The sequence below is a fragment of the Cebidichthys violaceus genome, unplaced genomic scaffold, assembly GCF_023349555.1.
Source record: "Cebidichthys violaceus isolate CVI_PGR_0920_01 unplaced genomic scaffold, fCebVio1.0.p SCAF_24, whole genome shotgun sequence".
Taxonomy (NCBI): Eukaryota; Metazoa; Chordata; class Actinopteri; order Perciformes; family Stichaeidae; genus Cebidichthys; species Cebidichthys violaceus.
Window position 1 is genome coordinate 3,028,721 of NW_027176417.1, and position 25,813 is coordinate 3,054,533.

The 25,813-nt window shown below is 46.8% G+C and overlaps 1 protein-coding gene across 4 annotated transcripts in view; it reads right to left on the reverse strand.

The window, feature by feature from the left end:
• Positions 1-343: 343 nt before the first annotated feature.
• LOC137879205 (receptor tyrosine-protein kinase erbB-4-like) overlaps positions 344-25,813 on the reverse strand; it is a 194,179-nt gene continuing 168,709 nt past the window's right edge. For 2 of the 4 annotated variants that reach the window (XM_068719870.1, XM_068719869.1), the window contains exons 21-27: positions 23,117-23,278; positions 21,114-21,189; positions 20,638-20,784; positions 17,589-17,686; positions 17,281-17,451; positions 15,595-15,880; positions 9,387-14,731 (exon numbers count right to left, since the gene is read on the reverse strand). In XM_068719870.1, the coding sequence (XP_068575971.1) occupies positions 13,914-14,731; positions 15,595-15,880; positions 17,281-17,451; positions 17,589-17,686; positions 20,638-20,784; positions 21,114-21,189; positions 23,117-23,278 (1,758 nt within the window). In that variant the 3' untranslated portion in view covers positions 9,387-13,913. Of the gene's footprint in view, positions 506-4,264; positions 4,373-9,386; positions 14,732-15,594; positions 15,881-17,280; positions 17,452-17,588; positions 17,687-20,637; positions 20,785-21,113; positions 21,190-23,116; positions 23,279-25,813 lie in introns of those variants that run through there. The other 2 variants (XR_011103711.1, XM_068719871.1) reach the window with 2 other exon arrangements.

Consider the following 25,813-nt stretch of genomic DNA (forward strand, 5'->3'; position numbering starts at 1 on the left):
CAGATTTAGTTATTCAAATCATGACATTTTAAGCTATATTTAATTATACAAAAGCTCTCCTTCAATTAGGCCACAGTCTAAGATCCAAGGCTTAGTAAGAGATGCCAATTCTAACCACGAGAGTATTGCCAAGACGAAACAGGATTCAAACCGTGGACCTCTAATGTTGCGACGCGCCGTCTAACCGCAGCGTCTCAAACAAACAAGGTGTTGTGTTGTGGGTTCGTTTTGCCTGATTTGCAGCAAATAAATTCCTTCCATCACTCCAGCCGCGCTCAATCAACAACACACGCATTGGAATAAGAAACACAACCCGTGTTGTGCCTGTGGTTGTCTCACCAGCGTTCTCCCTCTGGCCATTTTCCTCTCCCGCCTCTGGAGTATTCAATCTTCTCCCCCAGCCAGCCTACCGGAGCTCATCCTGACCTGCCTCCCGAACAAGCCGCGGTGTAATTGCTTGTCAGAGCTGTCTGCGTGCCTGTTTTTCTTCTCGCCCGCCACGCACCTGACAAGAAACACATATTTACACACAAAAATGAAATTACAGGCAATTTGAGAGCGAGGAGCTTCGGAGGCAACGCCCGCTATCGAGCTGTCCGAGTCGATGAACTCCTCTCAACCCTTGGCTCTAGATCAACCCGAGACAAAAAAAAAAAAAGGTGGAGGAGGAGAAGAAAGCAGAGAAGAAATGCTTTGTGTCATTCTCTCCACATTATACTTCCTCCACTCACAACGGCCTCCTCTCTCTTTACATCACGGAGGTTGAGACGTTACAATGAGCCAGCAGGGCCGAAAGATGTTTTACTGACGTCCTTTATTTGACTGCATCGATGCATAATGGATTTAATGCATCGCGACTGTATGTTTGCTGTGATAATGCTGCTTGTAACGAAATAATTTCCCCTCGCGGGATCAATAAAGTTACTATCTATCTATCTAATGACCTACTTTAACTAATTACAGATGAAGTAGCTGCCTCTGGAGCATTTATTGTAAATACCACAAATCAGCAGGAGCTTTCTCGTTGATACCCTTTAACTTTTACCATTGATTTTACATTATGTTTGTTTAATGGATTCATAACCCAATCAAACTGATTTTAAGATTACATAAAGTGTAGCAGCACAGCGTGCGAGGTGTGTTTGGTGCTTTTGTCCGTAGAGACGCTCAGCTCAGTCTCCTGTCTATAAGAAAGACCGTCAGTCCATCCACACAAGTGTCTTCACCTATGTGGGCCGATTAAACCTCAGGACTGCTTGGGCGCGGAGCAATTGTGGTTGATTAGCTTGTGTTGCAGGTATTTTGATGAAGAACATTATTAAATATGTGTAGTATTTGGAGTCAAATGACTCAGAGCAGTCAAATAAAAAATAACATGAAATAACACGGTATGAATATATATATATATATATATATATATATATATTTAATAATTTGCTTAAATTAAATTTTTACTTAATTATAAAGTCAAAATGTAAAAAAAAGCAAAATTGTAGAAAAATAAATAAACATAACAAATACAAAATATTTGTTATATATATATAACACATATTATATATATATATATATATTTATATATACAATTAAAAATGGAAAAAAAAATCTGATTTAAAATAAAAATTAAAGAAATAATTCATTAAATCAATGTATCAAACGTATTCAGTTACATTTTAAATTAAATCAAAACATTTAAATAAATCAAAACTAAATTTGTATTCAAATTAAACGTCCATGCAGATATATACAAATTTTTAAAACAGCTTTTTTTTCATACTTGCCGTATTTATTTTTTTCTATTTCTGTTGCTTAGTTTATTCCCATACTTATATTTGGTTTCCTACTTATAAATTCCTATCGCCTTCGTTGCTGCAAGCACTTCATCTTCCCTACAGGCAACAATAAAATCTCATTATTTCCTTTTGTCCACAAAGGCTCATCACCTTGTCACAATGAACACACTGTATCTGAATACAACAGCTGGAAACATCTGTAAAAAACAGCAGCGCCGGCGACGCCTCGGCTACACAGAGAGAAGAATCTCACTCTGTATGGCAGCCATGTTTGCGGGTGTTTACTCCTGAGTCGAATTGTGTTTGACATTTGTTCCAGACAGATCTGTTCAGGCCGGGTGGTATTTCGGGATGAGAAGTCAAGAGAGGCAAGATGAGCGGCGGAGATGTGAGAAGGGTCGTGATGGGGACGCCTATGATTGATATTCCCATTAGCCACCTGACAAGGTGAGGACAAGGCTCTGATAATGAATTGTGACACATTAATGAGCTCGTCTAGCACAGACAATACCTGATCAGCTCTCTTACCATTTAACCTTTGATACCAATGAGGGAAATTGCAGGCAAATAAGGGTTTTGTGTCACTTGCAAAGACAGAACAGGACTTGTTTGGAGCCGAGGTGGCTGCAAGTTCACGGGGAACTAATTTGACTCCAGAGAGTTGTACTTCTCGAGTGTAAAAACACAAAAACTTTTTTCTTGTTTCTGTCTGTTTTGACGGGATGAGTACGACTTCTTCTCTCTGGTTTTAATTCAGCACGGATTTTAAAGGCAATTTTATAGGTCAAAATTCACCTTGGTTCAGTTCTCGTGCAAGGATGTGTTTACAAGTTGTCATGTGACTTCAACCTCAACGGGAGCAGCGGATGCTTAAATTACGGCTAGTTGAGTGAAGAAGGACTACGGTATGACTGGTATTTAGTGAATATTTGCTACTTAAAGCATCTGTGATCAATACTAATACTACCGCTGTTTTCAACTGTACACAACCTGCTCAGCACCAAATAGCAGTCGGTAGAGTTACTGTTTAACCGATTCCAGACTGAAATTCTCTGAAGGAACAACTTTGTTTGTCAGGAAAGTGTCAAAACATGACAGTGAAGCTCGCCCACATATACAGTGATGGGCAGTTTTTCCAGGAATCCTAAGGGTGCAGGTACCTTTATGGAAAAACTATCCGGACTATCCGTGCCGAAAAATCAATTTTTCTCTATTTTACAGTGGGCAGCGGATACACCTCCCTGTGTCTGCTGCGCGCTGAGGTTAGTGCAATGTTTGTGCAAGTGTATTGACACCCCCCCCCCTCACTGTCGGTGCCTCATTGGGACGCTGGCCGCCTAAGTCCAATCCCGGGGGAGCTCATTAGAATCAGCGGCGAGGAGAGGGCCCCAGACAGGGTCAGGACAAACTGCACTGCTGAGCTGCATAGTGATGCCCTCCGCTCCGTCTTCATGTCCGTTCGGTTTGGCTGCGCGTCAGTTGATCTGAGCGAACGGCAGATGAGAGATTGGCCCGCTCGAGCACTTGACAACCACGTTGAACGGCCAAGCATGCACACAGAAACACACATGTAGACGCCAGACTTTCGCTTGCATTTCAAATCGCGGACGTATGTGCATGAACTCTGAACTCTGTGTGTGTGTGTATGTGTGTGTTGTTCTTAAATAGAGACGTGCGATCAGGCACACACACACTAAACAGAGTTGTCGGGCTGTCATGCTACAGTCAGCAGCTTCCTGTGTTGCGTGTGACAATAAGAGAGGTGTGGGCAAGGTCACAGACACTCATTAAATGCTCATGAATCTCAAGTGGAGTCCTGCAGATGTGTGTGTGTGTGTCTTACATCTTTTTAATTAATTAATGCTTTTGTGTGTCAGTGTGTGTGTGTGTGTGTGTGTGTGTGTGTGTGTGTGTGTGTGTGAACACGCTGTGTAACAGATGTGTGATCTGTGAAGCAGTGGCTTACAGCAAAGTAAAGGGAACTTTTGTTTTTTCCTATTTTTGGGACAAAATAGTAACAATGCTTTTTAAACAACATCTCCAGGGGTCCAGGCCATTTCTATTAGTATTCAGATCCTTAACTTGGATAGAAGTTACACTACAACTGTTTGCGCAATAATAAAGACAGAGGAGGCGAGTATTGATGGTGTGAAATTGAAAGAAGAGCGAAGGGTTCTCTCTGTGGAAAAGATGTTTTCTCTTTTCTCCCGACCGGCTTCGATAAGAGTTTGATTGACGGATTGGTTCGCACCAATCGCCTGTCAAGTATCGTTTGAAAGTGCCCGCCCTTCTCCAAACAGTTTCCAATGACCAACAAACTGGCCGGCGCATCAGGTCAAGTGTGCTTCACAAACCAGAACTTCAACAAATGTCATCATTGTCGTTGGCGAGTAAGAGCGATGGAAAATGTGGCCCTATTATTCATGTTCTAGCACATCTACCTCAGCGTGATCAAACTCAGAGAAGGGACCCACCTCGCTGTTTTTCATCCCCGATTCCTGGGAAGTCTCCGACTACACTGCTCACGTCTCGAGTCGAAGGTGAGAAAGGCCAGAGACGCTGTTATTGCTCCTGCGAAAAGCCTGTGGACACATAAAGGAGTTCATCATCTGGGTGAGCAGAGAGCGAGCTCGCTAATATCCTGAGGCTATCGCAACACTGTCCAGTGAAGTCTGATTGACCCCATACATCAAAAAGGTGTGTGTGCACGTCTGTGTGTCTCAGAGAGAGAGAGAGAGAGAGAGAGAGAGAGAGAGAGAGAGAGAGAGAGAGAGAGAGAGAGAGAGATAGAGAGAGAGAGAGAGCTTGACGTCTCTCCGTGCTTTCGGGCGACAATGGAATCACACACAGGCGCTCGCAACGACGGTATAATTGGGGAAAGTGCTGTAAAAGATGCTGGGGAGTTGTGGGAAGGCAGTGTGGTCGCAGGAGCTCAGACAGCGAGCAGGAAGGCAGTGGGGTGTTGGCTGCTTTTCTACCCACCGTGGGGTGGGGGGGGTGGGGGGAGACGCATTATGAATGGACAAAACAGCAGGACGGGAGGCTTGATTGGATGCAACCGGAACCTGTTTGTTGTTCCAAAAGCCTCTCTCTCTCTCTCTCTCTCTGTTTATGCCTCTCTCCTCCGCTCTTTCCATCTCTGTTGTAATTAGGCTGCTGGCTGGAAGAATGATCAGCTGTCATCCCCAATGGTGGCCTTGCACTGCCTGAATGTCAACGCTGTCTGAGACCTCCTGTCTGAGTGAGCAGCACACTCAATTAGAGACACTCAGTCACCACAGGAGCCGGGCAGGACAAACACACTGACACATTTACAAAGCCTCGAACACACACACACACACACACACACACACACACACACACACACACACACACACACACACACACACACACACACACACACACACACACACACACGTGGGAGAACGGGCCACTTTTATGCTCGAAGTGGAGATCCACGTATAGGGAAAAGAAGATCAAAAGCCCTTCAGTGGATACATTAATTAAAACATGGCTCTTCAGGACTTAGAAGTAACTATTGCTTACAGTGCTTTTGCTAACGTTGGCAGGACTCGCTCTGCAGGCAACCATCACGCTCCATTCGGCAGCATCATTTGGTTGGAGTCAAAGGGGGCGAGACTCTTTCTTTGTGTTTCTGTGTCAGGAACATCTGAGGTGTTTCTTCACTCCTTTAAAGGGATTCGCTGCTTGTTTAATGTTGTGCAAAATGCACTCGGAGGCCTAGGCCAAATGGAGGTAAGGTACACCTCGGAAAATTTGACCCGATACAGGAGAAACGTGTGCTCAAAAAAATACTGTGTAATATCTTTGTAAGTCGATAGTTCTGAACATGCTCAGGGACCGACATGGTCGCTGTAATGAAGGAATAAGTCACGCCTGTAGGTTGAATATGAAGCTAGGGCCAGCAGGTGGTTAGCTTAGCTTAGCTTAGCACAAAGACAGGATACGGGTGGAAAAAGTTAGCCTCGCTCGGTCAAAAACTAAGAAGGTTTCCTCCGCCTTTCGACAAAGCCGGGCTTATCGCAATAATTGTTATTAAGATGAATTAATTGTCTTGGCCGGCCTCCTCTTATAACAGCTTCTCATCATGTAAAGAGAAGAAATGCTTTTCTGCCTGTAGTTGCTTAATTTCTTCCACTGTTCAGCATCATTTCTTTTTGACAGATTACAGAGCTGCTACGGACCATCTGGACGTCTCCGGACATCGTTACATGATGGAGATTTAGCTGATGCCGGTATCCACAGCGACGTATGATGGAGTGAGCAGGTCGTGGGTTGTGAATCTGTGCACTTACACGTCTAAAACTAACAGATTTTTTGCATTTACTTAAAGGATAATAAAGTTTTAAATTAAGAAAAGCAAAGAGATTCCTCTCCTGAGATTGTCTCCGTGCATGCTTGGAAATAACGGCTGTATATGTGATAATTCTGCAAGCGTGTTTAGCTTCGCGAGAGCAAAAGGGTGGAGATTGAGTTTAGAGTGATGGAAAGACTTTGCGGGCCCGGTGGAAATTACAGCTCTCCATCTCTGTCCTCAGGCCAGAGGGGTGTGTGTGTGTGTGTGTGTGTGTGTGTGTGTGTGTCTCAGGGTCACTGCAGGAATAAAGAGAGAAAAGTCCAGATATCTCTCCTCACTAAAAAGAACACTTGCAGCTGCATAACTGCGAGTGTGTGTGTGCACATATCTTGACTATTGCAGAGTGCATCGCAGCCACAATGCACACAGCAACAAGACCGGAGCGCATATTTTCTGCATTCCCGTCATGTTCGCCTCGTGGATCTTCGTGAGTAAACAGCTTGTGGCGTGACTCAGCATAAGAATACTGCCAAACACTTTCTTATGTAATCTTGCACAGAATGAAGCGTGGACATACTTCGGTTTTTTACACCGAAGCGAGCTTAAATGTGGTGCAAAAATCTTTTGAAAAACATTTTTATAAACTCGAGCATCCGGCGATATCTTTAGTTATCGGAGTAATTTAGTCTCCCCTGCTCCTCCCTCTGTCTGCCTCTCGGAGGTGATTTTGTGCATCTCTCTGCCCTCGACAGGCTGCCTCAGGCTGTTGTGCCCGACCGATCGGCCCGTTCTCTCTCTTCCCCCTCACTCTCCTGCCTCCTCAGCCCTGATTACTATGCTGTGTGGAAAAGTTGCCTCACGGGAACTTCTCGTCTTCTCCTCCTCCTCGGTAATCCTCAGCTACAGACTAGACTCAGTGTGTTCATTGGCTGGCTGCAGATAGGTCCCTTTGGGTCCGTCGTCCGAGCCTCGGGTGTGGAGATAGTGCGCCCCACAACTTTTGAATCGTCGCCGGTGGGGAAAGAAAGTTGCCATCAGAAAAGTGTACTCCAATTACAAAATAGGCTTTTGATTCAACAACCTGCAGAGGTGCAGCGAGTCACTGATGAACTGTATCTGCACCGCTTTGATAGGATTGTTGATGTATAATGACTCCGTGATTTACTCGGCTTCTTATCTAAAGCTGTAAGAAAAAAAAAGGTGCATCAATGAGGTGAATGAAATGTCACACTGTTTGTACATTTCTATTAATAACCAGCTCAGATTCATCTCAACCTCAGTCACAGGAATCACATCTGGCCCCTTTGGTGTTAAATGAAGGAGGAGGAGATTAAAAAGCCAACCATGAGGTGTCAATATTCTACTGGGATATTAGTCATAATGGCGAAATTGTTCTTTTTAAAGGTGGAAACATCTACATGTACTTATTATCTGAGAGCTAGAGTCTCACGGTGGGAGATTAGTGTGATTCATGCGTCATACCTTTAAATACATTATGGAAGCAACATAATGGACGCAATTTAATTGGACATTACGGCACACCGGGGGCATTTCTCATGTTATTAGAATGCAAATATGCCGCCTGAAGTGATGCATGTTGGGAGTAATGATGTCAAATTAGCGATTACATGATGAAGAGAAGTGCAATAAAGCAGCAGATTAAACAGACGCTGTCGCAGCTTCAATCTGGCAAAGTTCAGATGTTTAGAACTTTTTTTTTTCTACATGCAATCGATGGGTGATATGAATTCAGTTCTCTAGAAACTATTTCCAGAGCTTTTAAGTCCCGAGGAGGAAAAGAAAAAAAAAAGGAGCTGCAGCTCTAAACTCTGCAATATGAAAGAATCGTCAATCTCGTGGAGCCATTTCAAACGCTCGCCTTGTTTCTTTGGGCGCGAGGGTGCGTGGGTAAGAACCGTCAAGGTGACACGCCGCAATTAAACACCGTCACGGAGCCATGTCACAGGTGGTGCGGGGCAGCTGTAAGTGTAATTGCTACAGGCCTCCAGGACGAGGCTGAAGCTCATCTCCTGGCGGCGGCGGGAAGATCAGCTATAAAGGAGACTTGTAACACAATGACAAATGGTTATACAGCAGCCGCCAAATTAACAGTGCCCCCCCCCCCCCCCCCCCCCCCCCGCTGTCTGCTGAAGACGATAATGTGCAAAGTCCTTAATGTTGGAGATAATCTGTCTATTATGCGAGTTCAACCTCGGGAAGGGAGCGACTGAGCATCAATTCAATCTTATTTTGCGAAAATAGGAACCGTGTTTTTGACAGGATAGAAGCAGGCGTGATGATGTTGATGTGGAGCTGTATGGGTTGAGACTTTGGCGGGGAATAGTTTGAATCAGAAGCCCCCTCTCTGCATCACAGAGGTGGAACTCCATGTGCTTCACTAATTGAGCCTCGGCACTCGGAGGAAACTAAGAAGGAAAAAAAGGAGGATTTCTGTTCATAAACAGTGTTTACTTAAAGCACCCCAACGCCTTATTAGTATTAATAGCAGTGACTTCAGAAAGCTCATATTCTGCCATCGGACAGCTCTGTATTATTCATGATTGGAATGAAAGCCCGGGTATACGCGATGGAGGAGCGCTGCATAGCAAACGATGTTGCCTATGCCAGTTTACATAACCGACACTTGGGTAAACAGCGGATTAAGCGCAGCGCAGGGGGCAAGGAGAAAAACGAGAGCAAAATGTTATACCCACACACTCGCCTCACTCGAAAAAGGAGGGCCGTCAGAGGAGGCGAGGAGGACGCCGCGGAGTGTTTCGCTGCAGCTGGTCTTCATCTGCGAGTCCTTTTGAGCATGAAAGCGCGAACACGGAGTCTCGCCTCCGGTGCAACTTCTGCAATGTTGATCTTAGGAAGTCGGGTCAAAACAAGCAGGCTGGAGCTGCAGAGCTCCTCGCCGTAATTAAAGACAGCATCTGTTAAATTGTATTATTAAAGTGGTTGGAGCGGACGTTAGAGCCTTTCGTTTTCTGCTCTATTTACGAGCAGCGGGGGGGGGGGGGGGGGCAAAAGGGAATGTAGGTTTAGGGCTCCAAAAGCTCCCCTGCTGAGGTGTCTTTGAGCAAGACACAGAATCCCAACCGGGGTTCAAGTCCTTGATGGAGCTGAATTACCCAGATTCATAATCCTTCTCCAAAACTTACTTTGAGAATCATTTTCTCAAGTGTGTGAAAGAACATCCACGACTTTCCCTTTTTGGAACCCCCAAGCGTGAGAAGACACACAAGCAAAGCACCACGAAAAACCACCGCAACAGATACTGAATCAATCTTTATTTATATTAAATTAAAAATATACTTTTGACAGATTCATGTAACAAACATGAGGAACGGTATTTCTATGATATAAAGCTTTGGGTATGGTTTCAAATAACTCGGAGAGACAGTCAGCGGTGATGCGTCTTGGATACAAGGGGCGAGGAGGAGTTACCTTCTCTCTACTATGTCTCCTCTGAAAGCATGCAAAACCAATCAGAGAGGAAGGCTGTGTCCAGGAGAGAGGAGGAGGAGGAGGAGGAGGGGGAGACGTGGCTCAGTGACGTTTCCAGGACACAGTTTTATGAGAGTTAGAAAGAGGGAGAGACAAAGAAGCTATTTGTTGGCTTGTTCTCATTACTGGAGATAAATTAAAGTGTGGTAGGCATTGGGGAAGCAAACACAGAGACCCCCCCCCCCCCTCCCCCCCCACACACACACACCAACCCACCATCACCACTTCACCTAAACTGAGACATCACGTGAGGACAGCCACAAAGCTCTGAAAACAAAAACAAAAAAAGGCTTTACAAGAGTTTCACATGAGAAAAAGGGTCAACAAGCACTTTTAAAATCAAAGTCCCATTAGTCAAAAATTACACTTACATAAAGCAAATATGTACGGCTCTTTTTTGTACAACTCGTCTTAAACGGGAGGAGACAGCAGTCGAAGAGAAGACCATATAAATTCAAAGCATCGACCTCCTTATTTACAGATTCACCACGTCGGCCGTTTCGGTGCTTTATAAAAATACTATTCACATTTTGTTGTTGAAGTGTGTTAGAGAAGTTTCGGAGGAAACCTTGAGAGATTCTGTACATTTTAATCCGATCCGATCATTTCAAAGGAAAAGCGATGATTTGTGCAATTAAGATGCGAACGGCTGAAAAGTGTGCAGGAAACGACGACATAGCGGGGAAAGAAATCCTACAGAGTGAAGTCTTTTGATAATATGGAAAATAACTCAACAATAAAAAGACTATATAGGGTACTGTACACACACATATCACATGAAAGATGTCAGAAATAAGGGTTGTGCTACTGAATTCAGTAAAAAAAGAATGAAAATTGAAGATAATACTGTCATCAACGTCGAGATACAAAGGTGGAGGGCAGTAAAACACTCACTTTGGGTTCCATGCAAGGTGATACTGTACTATACATCAGACTCCAGCACAGCCTGTAGTGTAAGGAGCCGCTGACGACGACACATGACAACATGGCTACATGCCTCTGCAGCTTCGGAGGAAACGGTTAAAAAGTAGGAATAAAGAAAGTGATCAGTCTCTAACGGCGGAGACGCATCGCAGCAGGTGACGAGGTCCAGCGCCAAGGCCAGATGTGTTTGAAATGAGATATTAGCCAGCAGAGAGGGAAACTGATTGCTTCCACGAAAAGAAAACAAATTGTGATTAATAGAAAAAAAAAGAAAAAAAAGAGGCTTTTGCAGTGAACTCTCGAGACATTGAATTAAAAGTGTCTTCGGTTCTCGAGAACTCGCAAGGCCAGTCGTCTCGCCAGACTTCCAGTCTAATCTAGTCTGGATTCAAACAACGTATTTCGAGTTTGCGGTTTAATTTAGGCCAACGAGAGAAACCGATTCTTCTGAAACACGCTTCCATCGCTCAGTATAAACAAGCTCAAACGCGCTATAAATCTTTCATGTTGATATTAAATGCTTTCTCTAGTTCATTGAATCAGAGCTCCAAAAGGGAATACAAAATACTCCTTCATCAAATAATCATGATATCATCAAAGCGGCATTATGAACGGTGTTTGAAGCAAATCAAAGCCAGGACATTCTTGAAGCTGGTCAGCAGCTCCTAAAAGGTGTCCGTGAACTCCCTCTGACTTCTGCTCTGTGAGGAGGAGAAGGACCAGAGAAACACGCCGAACATCTCGCTAACGAAGGGCGGGAATCATTTCTCCGATCAAAGCGCTCAACGGGGAGGACAAACATGGACGGCTTACACTTTCACGCACAGAAGCAGACACTGAAACACTAAATAAATATCCTAGATAAGAAAAGCTGCTTGGGCCACGGCAGAATGACTAAATAATTACATCGCATTAATAAAAGATTACGGATGGAAAAAAAACAACAACTTTTAAAGGCTAAAAGGTTCAGAAACTACAAGATTCTGTTCACATCGATTGAACTCGAATGCGATTCTTGGAAGAGGACCTCTGAGGCGAAACCATCGTTACAACATTTTATTCGTGATCTTTGAAGTTTGGCAAGCGCGGTGGTGTTTTTTCCCCGCCCACGGGTCTCCTGTACGGCTCGGCGGGATGAAATAATGGCTGGAACAGCGGCGCTTTTAAGCAGCATTGACTGGCAGTTTGCCTGCAGAGGCATCAGGAGTGAGGGTTAACGGGGCTCTATCGGTGATCGGGAGACTCTCGGCGTCACTCTGGACTAAGAAGAAGACGCTAAGCCGCGATGGCTCAGGAGCAGAGTCGACCAGACTACTGAATCAGTGGTGGGAAAAAGTTACAGCTGCGCTAGAAAATAAGAAACAAAGAAGAATTTGCGAGTACTGGTTTGTTTCCCCAGTAATCACAAGAGCAGGACTTTGCCTCGAAACGTATTCGCTGTAAACATCGCTTCAAGCAGACGAGGTTGGCGGGTTGGTAGTTCATCAGTTCAGACTTCTGGGCATTAAGGTCCTTCAAAATGTGTCACAATTTGGTGCCGGACTGAAGCAGCCGACAGCACCATCGCTGTAAACACAGATGTGGTCTCCATCCTTTGTCTAAATGAAATCACGTAATGGTTTAAAATTGTGCACTTCGCCACCTTAGACCAAACCAAACAAATCATTACTGCAGGGTGGTCAGGCTTGCAACAGGCTCCTGAGTTACAAGGTGCCACTAATGAATGGATACATGACGGAACAAATGACAGGGAATGCGTCCGTTTCCCACGTTTACCGGTATCGTGTCTACATCGGCTGCCATGGAGAGAATCAGGGTCCAGCAAAAGTCCTGATTCTTATAATTGAACTGTGACAAAGTCATAAAAGCTTCCCTTTCTGTGACTCAGCAGATCCTTCATACGGTGGAAACCTTTGAGGTCGGATCAGCCTTACTGAGGCTCTTCACCGAATGCTGCCGCATCTCTTATTCCACAGACATCCCTGGCTCGCACACACACACACGCTCCTTCCATTCACACTGACACAAACACAGACACACAGACACACACACACACACACACACACACACACACACACACACACACACACACACACACACACACACACACACACACACACACACACACACACACAGAGTAGTCTGGTTCTACTGTGCTCTGCTGGCGCTGTCTTGTTCATTCCTTGAGGTCTTCATTAGGCGGCTTGTATGAACTTTCCCTCCCCTCTCTGTAGAATCTTTTTGCTCTCTCGCCTCACACTCTGTCTCTATAATCACCATTTTTAGTTCGGCTGCTTCATGGATGGTCTTATCGTACTATTCAGCAGATACAGGAATCTATACTCTTGTGGCAAGACTCCCTTTTACGCATCTAAGTTAGGTCTGAATGGGAAAACCAGTGTATACAAATCCATTTTCTCAGCACTGCAACCAGTGTTTTTAAAGATGTTTACAGTGTTTTATTCCCTTATCCCCTTTGGCTCGGAAAAAAAAAGCTGCTTTTGATCAGCTTTTCCAAGCAAACGGCAGTCCGCCTAAAAAAAACAACAGTTGCGTTTTTTCAGTCCATGGTCGAACTACAAAATGTAGCACACTGTAGTTTTGGCCATCACAGTATCACAGTTACAGTAGAAAGACGAGATGAGTTTAACATATTTGATGGAGAATGGGAGAACGTAGGGTATAATCCTATAGGCAAAGAGATTGAGTATGATTGATCGGCTTCCAGCGCTCCGTCTGTTATGTTACTGGAAGTCTTCGCTAAACCAGTTTAGTCCTTTTATCCTCCACAGTACACATTTGCTGTTTCACTTCACTTCACAACATATCTTGACATGTAATAGACTGTGATCGCTTATTTCAGAAATCCTCAGAAGCGTATTGTTCACCCCTCAGACCTTTATATTGGAAAAATAACAAAACGTCTTGTTCCTCCCATGAATCTGACACCGCAGCGGCTGGCAGTGAGTTCAGGTCCCCGTAAGCCAAATGCATCTTGTTGAAAGCCATTGCGGTCCACCACGCCGGGTCACCACAGTACGTCCACTGCTGTGTGACAAGTCATGTGTCCGCTGCTTGCCCAAAACCACTACCATAACCTTCACTGTTCACGCTGACATGGAGCGCAGTCTCTATCTACAGGACAGAAATGGACTGGATTGGATATAGTGAAAGGTACGCGAGTCTGAGCCGGGTCTGCTTGGCTCGGTTCGGTCCACCTCCGTGTCGCTACGGTCTAGAGCAGATGGCACGTTGTTTGGAAAGAGTTTGGGGGGGGCCTCTGGTTGCGGCCGCTCCCCTCTGTGTGGAACGATGAAACCGGAGAGGATGTCTGGGTTGCGGGAGGCGGGGCTGTCAGTTTGAGGAACGATTTAGACCACTGTGTTCCGCTGCCGGTAGGGCGGAGGCGGCAGGACGGTACCGGATTTCAGGGAGAACTCAGACATGTATTCGGGATTTTCAGCTACCGCCGGCCGTATGTGTCCGTTCTGTTTGTAGAAGAGCTTGGCGTTGGTGGAACCGCCCTGGGCGCCCTCGGGGGCCGTCTGGTTCGACGATTTCGGAGGCAAGCTGTGCTGCCAGTACTCTGGATTGTCAAAGGTCACCTTCAGCTTTTTCCCGCTGACTTTACCCGACGTCAGTCCGTGCTTCAGCAGGCTGGCGGGGTTCATGGTGGCGTGGATCTGGTACGCTGGCAGGCTGCCGTGCCCGATGGTGGCCGAAGTGGACAGGGCGCCTGACTGGCACACCTGGGCTTGGGCAGTAGTTCCTGTTTGGCTCTGGCTGGCGGAGCCGCCACCTGGATTGCCAGGTTGTCCTGCAGGTTTGATGGTGTGGTGGGCGTGGAGGATGTGGGTCGGTGGGCCATGGTGGCAAGGCATGCCAGATGGAGAGGGCTGGCCAGTGGGGAGGGGGTAGTGGGGCAGGCTGGTCTGGATGGTAAGCGGGAGGTGGGAGCCTAAAGAAGGGGGCTGGGTGGGGAGGGGCAGACCATTTCTCCTCAGGACTTCCAGGCCTAGATCGGCGGGGCTGTGGAAGGTGTTGAGGTACAGCGGCTCGTTGATGTACTCGTCCTCTCCTTTGGGCTGGCTGTTGGGTGTGCTGTGGTAGCCCGGGTTATCCAAGGCGTGGACCTCGCCGTTCTTACGTCGGGAGACAAACGGGTTCTCCTCAATGGGATTCAGATATTCTGTAGCACGGGTCAGAAAAGGGAAGGGATGGTGGGAAAAGCGGAGAACAAGAGAAAAAGGAGTTTATGAGAGAATAAGACAGAGAAACAAAAAAATCCACAGAAATCCAATCAAGAGAAGAGCAAACAAAAGAAATGGAAATTGAAAGAGAGTAGGAGAAAGTGATCACTCGCTAATGAGGCGAGAAGATGGAGATGATAATGGTGATAATGGCAGCCACTCAGGACCAGGCGGGCAACATGCCAGCAGTTCTTTGGCACTGGAAACTCCATCTGCCGGGGGTGAAAATGCCAGCAGATGACCCCTCTTCACCGCTTCCAAGCGCTATAACAGTGGGGTGTGAAACCTATTGATTTTGCCCACTCTTCCGCTCCTTGACATTGCATCAGATGCATTTTCGCTGCAGGCTTTGTATATTTTTTGAGCTGCTCAAAAATCAAAGACGGTAGTGCGAGAGCAGGGCTGATGGACTGAATTATGATCAAAGGCAAAACATGACTGTGTAGTAGCTGACATACACCGGTGATAGGAACTGGGTAGGAATTTGAATCAATGGAATGAAATGAACAGGCTAAATGACAGAATGTACTACTAAAGATCACATATACTCTGTGAACAGGGAAGAGGTGCAACCTGTAGAGTATGCGCTTGTTTAAATTCTCTTTATTTGTGTTTTTCTATTGCACTTATGTTTTATAGATTGGTGAGAAATCAATATAAAGAGGTGAGGTTATTTTGAATTGTAGCATTATCTACACTGATTAAATACAGCTCAAACAACAATGCTGCAGCATTTCTACCTGGATGGACTCTTAGCTGAATGACCGTGACTTCGCTGTGTTTTGTGTTTGACCTAGAGTACCTGAGGAGCTCTTGTCCTTCATGGGCGTCATGTATCCGTCCTCGTCGGTGTCCCCTCTGGGCGCCCTCTCCCCCAGGAAGATGGTGGGGTCGGCGCTGTACCTCTGGCCCCCGCTGTCCTCTCCTCCAGCCTGGCTCAGGCTCTTCTTATGCAGGCTCCCGTTGCAGCGCTGGTCCTCCAGGGCCGGACCCGGTCCGCCCGTGGCTTCCGGGTTCACGCAGGCTTGGGCGCCCGTCGCAGAGGCCTCTGCGGGATTTGGACCACCGTCTCGATAGCCAAACTGGTTCTGAGGCAAAGAGTGGGTTTGAGACGGGAAAAGTGGTTTCTGACGTTACTGAGTTTCTTTATTCTAAGCGACTCGGGGAAACTTTAAAGTATGATACTGTGCAACTATTTTGTAATAAAAGAGCTGGAAGATTGTTTAACAAACTACACTAAAGATGTCAACAGTTCAATTGAACCACAACAAATACCCAATAGGCGAATGCCGATAATCCTAAAGTTTGAGTCAGTTTAAGCCAGCTGTACGCCACCTGCGGCGCAGGAAGTGAGACTTTTAACCCGTGCAGCTGCCTGCTGAGGGTAAAATTCTCCAACAAAGTTCTGACAGTGAAGTCATCCGCCCTAAGGGACTGTGAAGGGCAGCCAGGCAGAGCTGCGATTCAAACACCTGAACCTCAAAAAAGAACAAAAAAAAAAACACAAGAAAATACAAAACATGACATGTGAAGCAAAGGGCTTCTTGAGGTGCTGTGTTGGCTCGCCGTGGGCTATTTAACTCAGGCCTACTCCTCGGCACTCTTGGCAACTGCCAGCGCTTCAGCGGCAATTACAGGAAAACACAACAGAGAGGGAAAAAAAAGGAAATGTCCTGAGGTTTTAACTGTCCACCTACTCCCACCTTCCTCCCTCCATTGCCATCAACTTGCCCCTCCTCCAAAAACTTCTCCGTTCATCCCTTTCTTCAAAGCCAGTCATTATCCGCTCCTCTTTTCAAGTACGAGCTTGAGAGCAAATCAGCCCAGATTAGATAACCGTCTGCATCAGGACTGCGTCTGAATAACTAACTTCCCGTGTCAAAGTCAGCCAGCCGATGGATCTCAGCGATGACTTATGTTCCCCCGTGTGGGCATGTAGAGGCTTTCGACTGCCCAATCAAAGGAGTTTCGGGGTGTTGACCTTGAACACGCAGGACCCTGAATGGATTACCGTGTGTGTGTGTGTGTGTGTGTGTGTGTGTGTTTTGGGGCTACGTGTGTGTCCGTCAGGGAACAAAGAGCCGCTGGCAAACTGGGTAGGTCACGGGGGTAAAGGTGCATAAGATGAAGAGCCGCGGGGAAGCGGCTCGCGGTGCCACGTTGCACAGCAAACAGCCGAGCCTGCGCCTTATTGTCTATCAGTAAACGGCTCCGGCATTTTAAGAGAGCGTCTGTTGTTTGCTTACGGAGCTCTGAGTAATGAAACATGTGGCCTGGGGGAGCTAGCGCATAAAGAGCCCAGGTTTAAGCCACACACGCTGGGATGGAAATGATGGAGGGGAGCCATTAGCAGAGGGAAACCATCAGTGTATTGGAAGTTCTTAACCACCTTGAGCCCTTATAGAGGACAGAGAGCTGGGCAGGCTCAGAGGGAAATACAAATATTATATTTCGAGGTCTTGAAAGGGTTTGAGTGCGGAAGCCTTACTCGGTTGGAGTCGACGCGAGGCCTGGTTGTGTATGACGGAGGGGCCGCGTTGAACCCCCGAGGCACCAGGTACTCGTCAGCATCCATGAAGTCATTCAGGTCCTCCTCGTCCAGGAGGCTCTGGAAGAACTTGCTGTCGTTGGGGCTGGGAAGCTTCATGCGGTCGTCTCCCTAAAAGTGACACCATTGATTTCTTTTAGCGGATGCTTTTGCTGAGGTTATACTCCATAAATATCTTGGAAGACGGAATTATTTTAAAAGCCTTATTATCGAGTGCTCCGACAGTGAGGCTGTTGAGGCAAACACACCTGGATGACTAGGTATCGCTGGGGGTCCCGGGCCATTCTGCAGAACTCAGCAGCCAGCTCCTTGAACTTCGGCCTGCTGTCTGCGTCAATCATCCAGCCTGGGGAAGAGACAGAGAAAGACGGAGCAGAGGAGGGCTTTAAGGGTCGGTGTATGGGCGAAAAACAAGACCGTTTCACCAGCGGTCTTCTGTGCGCTGAATACAAATGAAACGATCACCCAGTTCATTACAAAGAATCAATTTCAAGCTGAAATAATATTTGACAAACTAATGTTGTATGATAGTGAATAATTGAGCTGGTTAAGAGGCAATGAAACACTTGCAGTTATTGGTGATTGTGGCAATATCTCTGAAACTGTACTATAGTTATCTTTAAAGAGACAGCGCAGCCCAAAATCCAAAATATCTGGTTAATCAAGACGATCTACAGACCTCGTTTTGAATTATTTTCTTTCAACCTAAGTATGCATTCATCGCTCTTTGCCTTCTTTGTTCGGCCATAGAAACACTCTTGAGTGAGTTGATGAGGAAGTCTCATCCGAAACTAACTGCAGTCGCAACACCGTGTCACCTTATTCTGCAATACATAGTGAGCGAACAGACATTTATATTAATACGAAAAATGTAGCTGTTTGTTCACTGTCTGAAAGTTCTGTAGGAAATACATTTAAAAAAAACCCTGAAAGAACACGCATGGTGTTCACTTTAACAGAGTTTCATCCATTCTAAGGGCTAAGTGCTTTGCTCAAGGGCAGTTATTAAGGCGGAGGAAAAGCGTCTCTTCTCTCCCCGAGGCCACAGCTGCAGCAAACCCCTGCAGGTGAGGTGACAGCCAGGTGGAGTCTCAGCTCAGATTAGACAGCGACGCAAACACAGTTGCTGACTTCAGCGTGTGCATTACATATTCTATAACAAGAGAGGCTAGAGTGGGGACTTGGTGCCTCTGGCAATCCTAGAGGGAGGCTCCATGGATCAGCAGCAGAATACAAGTGTTTCCATTTACTTTATTTCAAATGTTAGCGGTTGCCACAGTGACATATCCTCACTACGTCTACGCAGCTGTTTCCAAATCACAATCTGTGGCCTAATGTCCGTTTCCTCCAGTCGATCCGAACAAACCCCCCGACCTTCTCCGGCGCCGTTTCGCCCGCCACCGTCTTCGCTCGCTGCCTCTAATTTTCGCTCTAGCGCCGCACGCAGGCACATTAACTAAATGAGCTGCAATTACACCAGCAATCAAAACTCTGTTCCATCTTTAGCGGGGCACAAACAACGGCTCTCTCAGTCAACGCGCTATTAAGAATTAATGCGGCCATTTGCCGAGCTTCCTCGTGGCTTCCGGCGGGGGCGGCGTGACCCTCCCGCTGGGCTGACTCTGTGCTCGACCCGCTTCGATCGCACACCGATGATGCTCGGCCGACGTCACGCGACTCGTGTGCGCGCTTGCGGTTGTGCGTGGGTCTGTAGCATTGCAACACTCGACAGCTGTAGGGAGACTATAACATGTCGTGTTTGTCAGATATGTGCCCGAAAGATGACTAATAAATCAGAACTATGCGGGCGCCCATGCAAGTAAAGGGAACCCCTTTGACCTTTACGTTTAAAACATTATTGTTCGGACATTTTGACGTAGCACATACAAATTACTCTCGTCCTCCCGGGGGCAGAGGCAGAAGTCAGTTAGGCTAAATGGCTGCAGGGCTTTCACGGTTGCTTCTGCGCTTCTCAACAGCCATTGGCAGTAGTTTTATCATTTGGAAAAAGAACAATTATATCTCATGACATTTCGGATCGGGTGAACATTTTTTGTCACGGGACTTTATGTTTTGATATCGAGCTCCAAGCTGGATCACATCATTCTCTTTCAACACATGTGGCATTTCCAGCTCGCTGCTGTTCTCCTCATCCAGAGGAGCGGTGCACCGGTAGAGCTAGTTTAGATTCATAGGGCAATAATAAGATGGATATTCATAGCGCAGATACAATATTTGTGCAACAAAAAAAAAAAAGGGCGAAGAACTGCAATGGCAAGAGGGAAAAAAAAGAAATAAATCTGTGGAGAAGTTGAAGTTTTATGAGATTTTCAGCCGCCACCAGAAGACGGGGAGGGGCGGCACCATATTGGGGTTCGGGGTGGAGCGATGACCAGACTGGTGCGAGGAGAAAAGGAGAGCCAAGCAGCCGTCAGCTGGCAGATCTCATAGCACGGATTGGCTTGCGCGTCTGGACCGTTTCCTGGAAATATGGGAGGACGGCTCCCTCCGCAGACACGTACACCACAACCAGGGCTCTGAATCCAGCCAGGGGGACGGAGCGCAAGATGGGAGAATTTGGACGAGCCGTGTGGGCTGGAGGGAGAGCCGGGGTACGGCGGCTTGGAGGGAGGCGTGGTGGTCCAGATGGAGGATGGTGCACGAACAGGGGTGCCTGCATGCTGCAGACCATAAACCAGCATCTCTTCAATATCTCTGTCCCTGAACTGTTTTTTCATCTCTCCGCTTTACATATCAACCCTCTCTTCCAGAACTGAATAGAAAGCCCCTGAGCTCTTACCAGGTGCATATTAAAAGCACGAACGCTTTTATTAAAACCGCAGCTCGTCCGTGACACCTCAAGTCGCGCTGGAACGTGACTTCAAAATAAGGCGACGTGCCCCACATCACTCACGTCGGAGTTGGACTGCTGCTCCGTAACATTGTCTTTAATGGCAACGTGTGATATGTAGCAAGGGACAAGCTTTTTCTATTTCACCGATGACTAACTTTTACGGTTAAATTCTGTGGACGTAAAATTTGGTGATATGTACCCTGAGAAGATTTAAGTGTATTTAATATCTCCCTTTAATATCGCTGGGGGTATTTGGCCTTGTAGGCCGTGTTATTGACATTGATATTGCTTGTTTGACAGTATTTTGATTTGTCAGGTATGTAATAGCTTAATCTGGTGATTTCATCTTTAAAGAGAGTGAGCCAAGAAGATCAATAAAGCACATTTTGCATACACAGCTTGTTTGTGAATGCATGTGTGTGTGTGTGTGTGTGTCTCCTCACATTTGACCATGACCATGTAGACATCTATGGTGCAAATGGGCGGCTGGGGCAGACGCTCCCCTTTCTCCAGGATGTCTGGGATCTCTCGCGTGGGGATGCCGTCGTACGGTTTGCCTCCGAATGTCATCAGCTCCCAGATGGTCACTCCTGGAGGATAAGGAGGGAGGGGGAGGGGGGGGGGGGGGCAGCAAGACAGACAGGGGGAGATGGGGAGGTGAGACAAAGAGCCGGAGAACAAGATGAGCCGAAAGATAAGGGCGGCGAAAAAATGCAAATAACAGGAAAGAGGATTTCAGGTCAACTGACTTTTTTCCTCCCACACCTGTGAGCACAACAATCAGTGACGTCCACACACACACACACACACACACACACACACACACACACACACACACACACACACACACACACACACACACACACACACACACACACATACATACACACTGATGACCGATAATGCACGTAGCACCCACCATAACTCCACACGTCACTCTGATGGGTGAACTTCCTGTAGTGGATGCACTCCAGAGCCATCCATTTAACGGGCATCTGAGGAGAGAGGGACACGGACGTGAAGACGCATGAACCGAGCAAAACAAAGACAGAATTAGGAGGCGTCGCACCGATTACACCGGAGTGGAACACATTCCCATTATGCTATTTTGCTCAACAGCTGCCACGTCTTTTAATCAAGCGTTTGTGAAGTATTGGGAAATCGACGGTGCTTTCAACCACACTTTGCTCAATATTGCCCAAGTACCGTGATTGATTAGCTTCAGTCGAGCCCAGGGATCATCAATAGCGAGCATGCTTTTTTTAAAAGGTACCGAATGAGATCGTATTGGGCAATTGTCTCATATGATCTCAATAGCCTGTCGGTCTACAGCAGCCAGTGGGTGAAATCCTAATACAAACGGGCCCTTTGACATTCCTGACAAGGACAACGGCACACATCGCCATACTCTCACCGCCATATGATTTCCATATTGACTGTAGGAGGAGAGGGGGGGGGGTCAGCCGTGGAGTCCACTGAACAAGGCAATTATCTGGCCTTTTACATGTGAACGCACACATGCACACACACACACGCACTCATCGGTCATTTGAAACACGGCCCCTGCCTTCACGCGGGAGCCTGACGCACGCGCTTGCTCTTCAGGGAAATGGGCAGGAAGAAGGGGAAATGAAAAAAGCTCGGGGTTGGAAATGTGCCGCAGCGTCTTCACCTTCATCCCCTGTTGATTTATCTCACGCGGCGCATCTACTTTCATGACATACGTGTGTATCTGCCGACGACAAGCTCTCATTTGTCAACGCCTCGGCGGATACCCGCGCCGAGTCAATCACTCAGACGGTCGCATCAAACTCAGCTGGTCGCGTTTATGGAAACACTTTATTTTTCATTTGCCCACGGCTAACAGCGTCTACCTTCGGGCCTCCAGCTGACGCGGCGATGAACAAGCCAATTAAATAAAGCGAGTTGATCAGGACAATTTGCAGAGTACGTCTCAAGTGAGGACAAGAGAAGGGGCTCCTGATTAATGTGGTCTGGGTCCCCAAACACAGCAAACTGATTGGAACTGTGGCTGCATTATTCCTGCATATAGGGTTCATTATTCCTGCATTGGATGAAGTGCTTTTAAATTGTATACTATTGAAACGAAGTTCACCGGGCTTCGCCTGACCAAAGAGAGGTTCACGGCTCTTAAATTGGTAGAGATGTCGCTCCATGTCACGTCAAATTCTATCCACATCCACATACCTGGTTTGAAAAAATGAAAAGACAAAATACGAAGAGGAAAATGATGCACAACAGCTGGTTAACATCTGGTAATGTGGAGCCAACATGTTATTGCGTTTTCTCAAATCTGTCCCCTCTACTAGGTTTAAATGCAGCCACAGTTTCTATTCCATAAATACGCTACTATAAAGGAAAACAAGATATTGTAATCATCAGAAGTATTGCTTGGTATTAACATGCTATGTATATCTGCCTGGTGTGTAGGTGGGGTGGGCAATTCTTCCGTGTATAAAATGTGAAAATGCACACAGCCGTGAGGCAAACTATACGGTGAAACGTTGCACACATGTAAATGTGCAGGGCAACGTGCCAGACGAGGTTGAGGTCATCTTTACATCTGTAGATAATTCATTTTTGTTCTGCTGCTTGTGCTGAAATGATTATTTGAGTCTTTTTTTTTTTAAAAAGAAACAACAAAAATGTATTTTTTTTGGACACATTTCTCGTAGATGTACACACACACACACACACACACACACACACACACACACACACACTCGGAGACACACCAATGCTTCTGGCCCTGAAGACCTAACAACCCTCCCTGGATCTTTTGTTTTATTACTTTTTGTGTGCAGTATTTACTACTCATGTCAACCGTTTTGCTGTAAGCTGTCCTGTCCTTTGGGGAAGCACTGTACACACACAGGAAGACACGCTCACCCCTCCACTTACACCAACCTTGCCCCCGTCTGCGTTGTACTCCTTCTCGTCGGCGTCCAGCAGCCGCGCCAGGCCGAAGTCGGTGATCTTGATGTGGTTGGGCGACTTCACCAGCACGTTGCGGGCCGCCAGGTCCCTGTGGACCAGCCTCCTCTCCTCCAGGTACATCATCCCCTGAGAGAGAAAGAGGAAGAGGGAGAAGGTGAGACGACTACGAATCCTCTCATGGAGCCGTTAATCATTTCTTACTCCGTGATCTGCGCGGTGCGAGATCCTCGATGAGGTAAATGTCACCTTCTTTCTGAAAAGCATTGCCATAACTGTCACCATTAATGGCACGCCCGCCAAACATTTAGATTCAATCTTTCATCGTTATCATACATCACTTTTATACGACTCCAGGAGGCAGAGGCTCTTTTATAGCATCCCGGAGACGTCAGAAATTCTAACTTTTGACATGGAAAAAATACAGTAGAGAGCTACAGTAGTTTCTAAGTAAGTAATTGCAGGGGTAACTTTCTGTCCACTGTTACTGGACACGGCAGCTCAACTAGAAGATAAAACAAACCGTGTGTCTTCAAGTGTGTAACATCAATATCTACTTGTTGTAACGTGTCCAGCGCCATCGTGTTCAGTCATAACTGAGATTGTGTCCCCCCCCCCCCTTAATTGGGGGCCATTTTCAAGATGGCTCGGCAGAGAGAACAATGGAAGCCCTTCCAATTTGTTAACGTTGATTATGAACACCGAACGAGCAGAGCGCGCAACGGGGGAAAACAAAGAAAGCCTTGAGCGGGAGAGAGAACGGCGACTTTTTCTTATGCACTGCTCAACGGGCTGAATGGAGCACAAACTCTTGACAGTGGCACAAAAATAACTATTTCATTTCACACGGTTTATCCTAAAACACACACGCCGCCACACGAGTCATTATACACACACTCCTCTTTCACGTGTTGTGTGCGCTGAGCTGAACAAAACAGCCAGACGACGAGGCGAGGCTGGGCCAATTGAAGTGTATTAGACTGGATGTTAAACAAGTGGATGCCACTTTGCAAGTGGATCAATAAAAACACCTTGATGAGGAGGGAGTCATTGTGCTCAGCAGACAATGGAAGAATTCCAACCGAGGCCCACGCCTCAGCTGGCGCGAAAGAATAGCTGTCCGTTTGAAATGCTGTTGAAAACACTGTACGTGTGTGTGTGTGTGTGTGTGTGTGTGTGTGTGTGTGTGTGAGCACATATCGAGGCGCGCTGCGTCGAAAAGCTCGCCGCCCCGCGCCGCCTCCTCCCAGACAAATGTGAGGATAAATCGATAGCGCCGACGTCTGGCTCGCCGCCGGCTGAGCCCTCATCCATCATCCGCCGGCCTCACGGAGACAGACGCGCAGACAAACGCGCGCTGACAGAGACCACCCGGAGACCACCTATATGTTGAAGCAAGACATATTTCACGGAGCATAGTCGGTCACGCTGGCAATATTTCTATCTGTCAGTCTGTCTGAATGTCTCTCACTCTCTCTTTTATCTGCCAGCTCGGGACACTTCCTACCCCCCCTTATCCTTACAGCCCCTGTGCCTCTGTCCTCGCCAAAGTACTGGGACGAGGCCCCCCCCCCCCCCCCCCCCCCCCCCCCCCTTTTTTTTGCTGAAAGTGTATTTAAAATAGATTACTTCTGGGGGGCTCGGGCAGGCGATCGATAACAATGCTGATTACAATAAGCCTGAGGACGACCGTGCCACGCAATATTTATCCCCGATGTCAACGTCGAGAGGAATTAGGAATCAATGGCCCACACAGTCCATTAATACACTTCGACTTAAAGTGACAGCACAATGAGGTGAGGCCATTGCACTGACAGGGGGAATGTACAGCAGCTCAAGGAGCCAATTAATTTTCAGCCACTCCGGGCGGTAAACACCAGCCTCCCAGAGGAGGATGTGGGGGCCGGCGTCGGTTTCAGGCCGAGAGGGTCCCGCTGATTTAACACTGCTTAAGTGTTACGATCCCCGGAGTCCTTGAATATAGAAGTGGAATTGGATAATTTGCGATTACATAACTTGTATATAGTTGATCATACAGGAACTCGCAGGCTAAAGTAATTAAACCTGCCAACTTTGGTAAACAACATTACCGTTCTGTTCCTTTCAGTGCAGCACACACACACACACACACACACACACACACACACACACACACACACACACACACACACACACACACACACTATTACCTGTGTGTGACTGACAGGTAGAGATGGCCACCTGTCATCTCTGGCAGAGCTTCCCTGATTGCTTGTAGGGTTCAGTTTATTGGTCGGTCATCTCATGAATTACGGATGAGGTTTGAGGAAAATCCGAACAAAAGTTAAGTTGCTAACTGCAAGTTGCAACAACGGCTTGAATGACTAGTGAAGGCAGATACTTTATGGTATTTTTTTCAAAGCCGTCTGCCTCGGAGGAAGAGCTACAATTGTAGGCGCGCACCACTCCAAAGTTTCCACTGAGCCGCTGCACTCAGAGTTCAAAGTATATGTTTACGACTGACCTTTGAAGGCAACATGAAGTGTGTGTTGATGTACAAAAATGGAGGGGAAATGCATCTTGCCTGAGTCTATTCTAGTTTCCTGACAAGTCCAAAAAAAGACACCTAAACAACACACTCATGTGAAAATGCACACGTGTGTGCATTAAGCACAGCTGTAACTT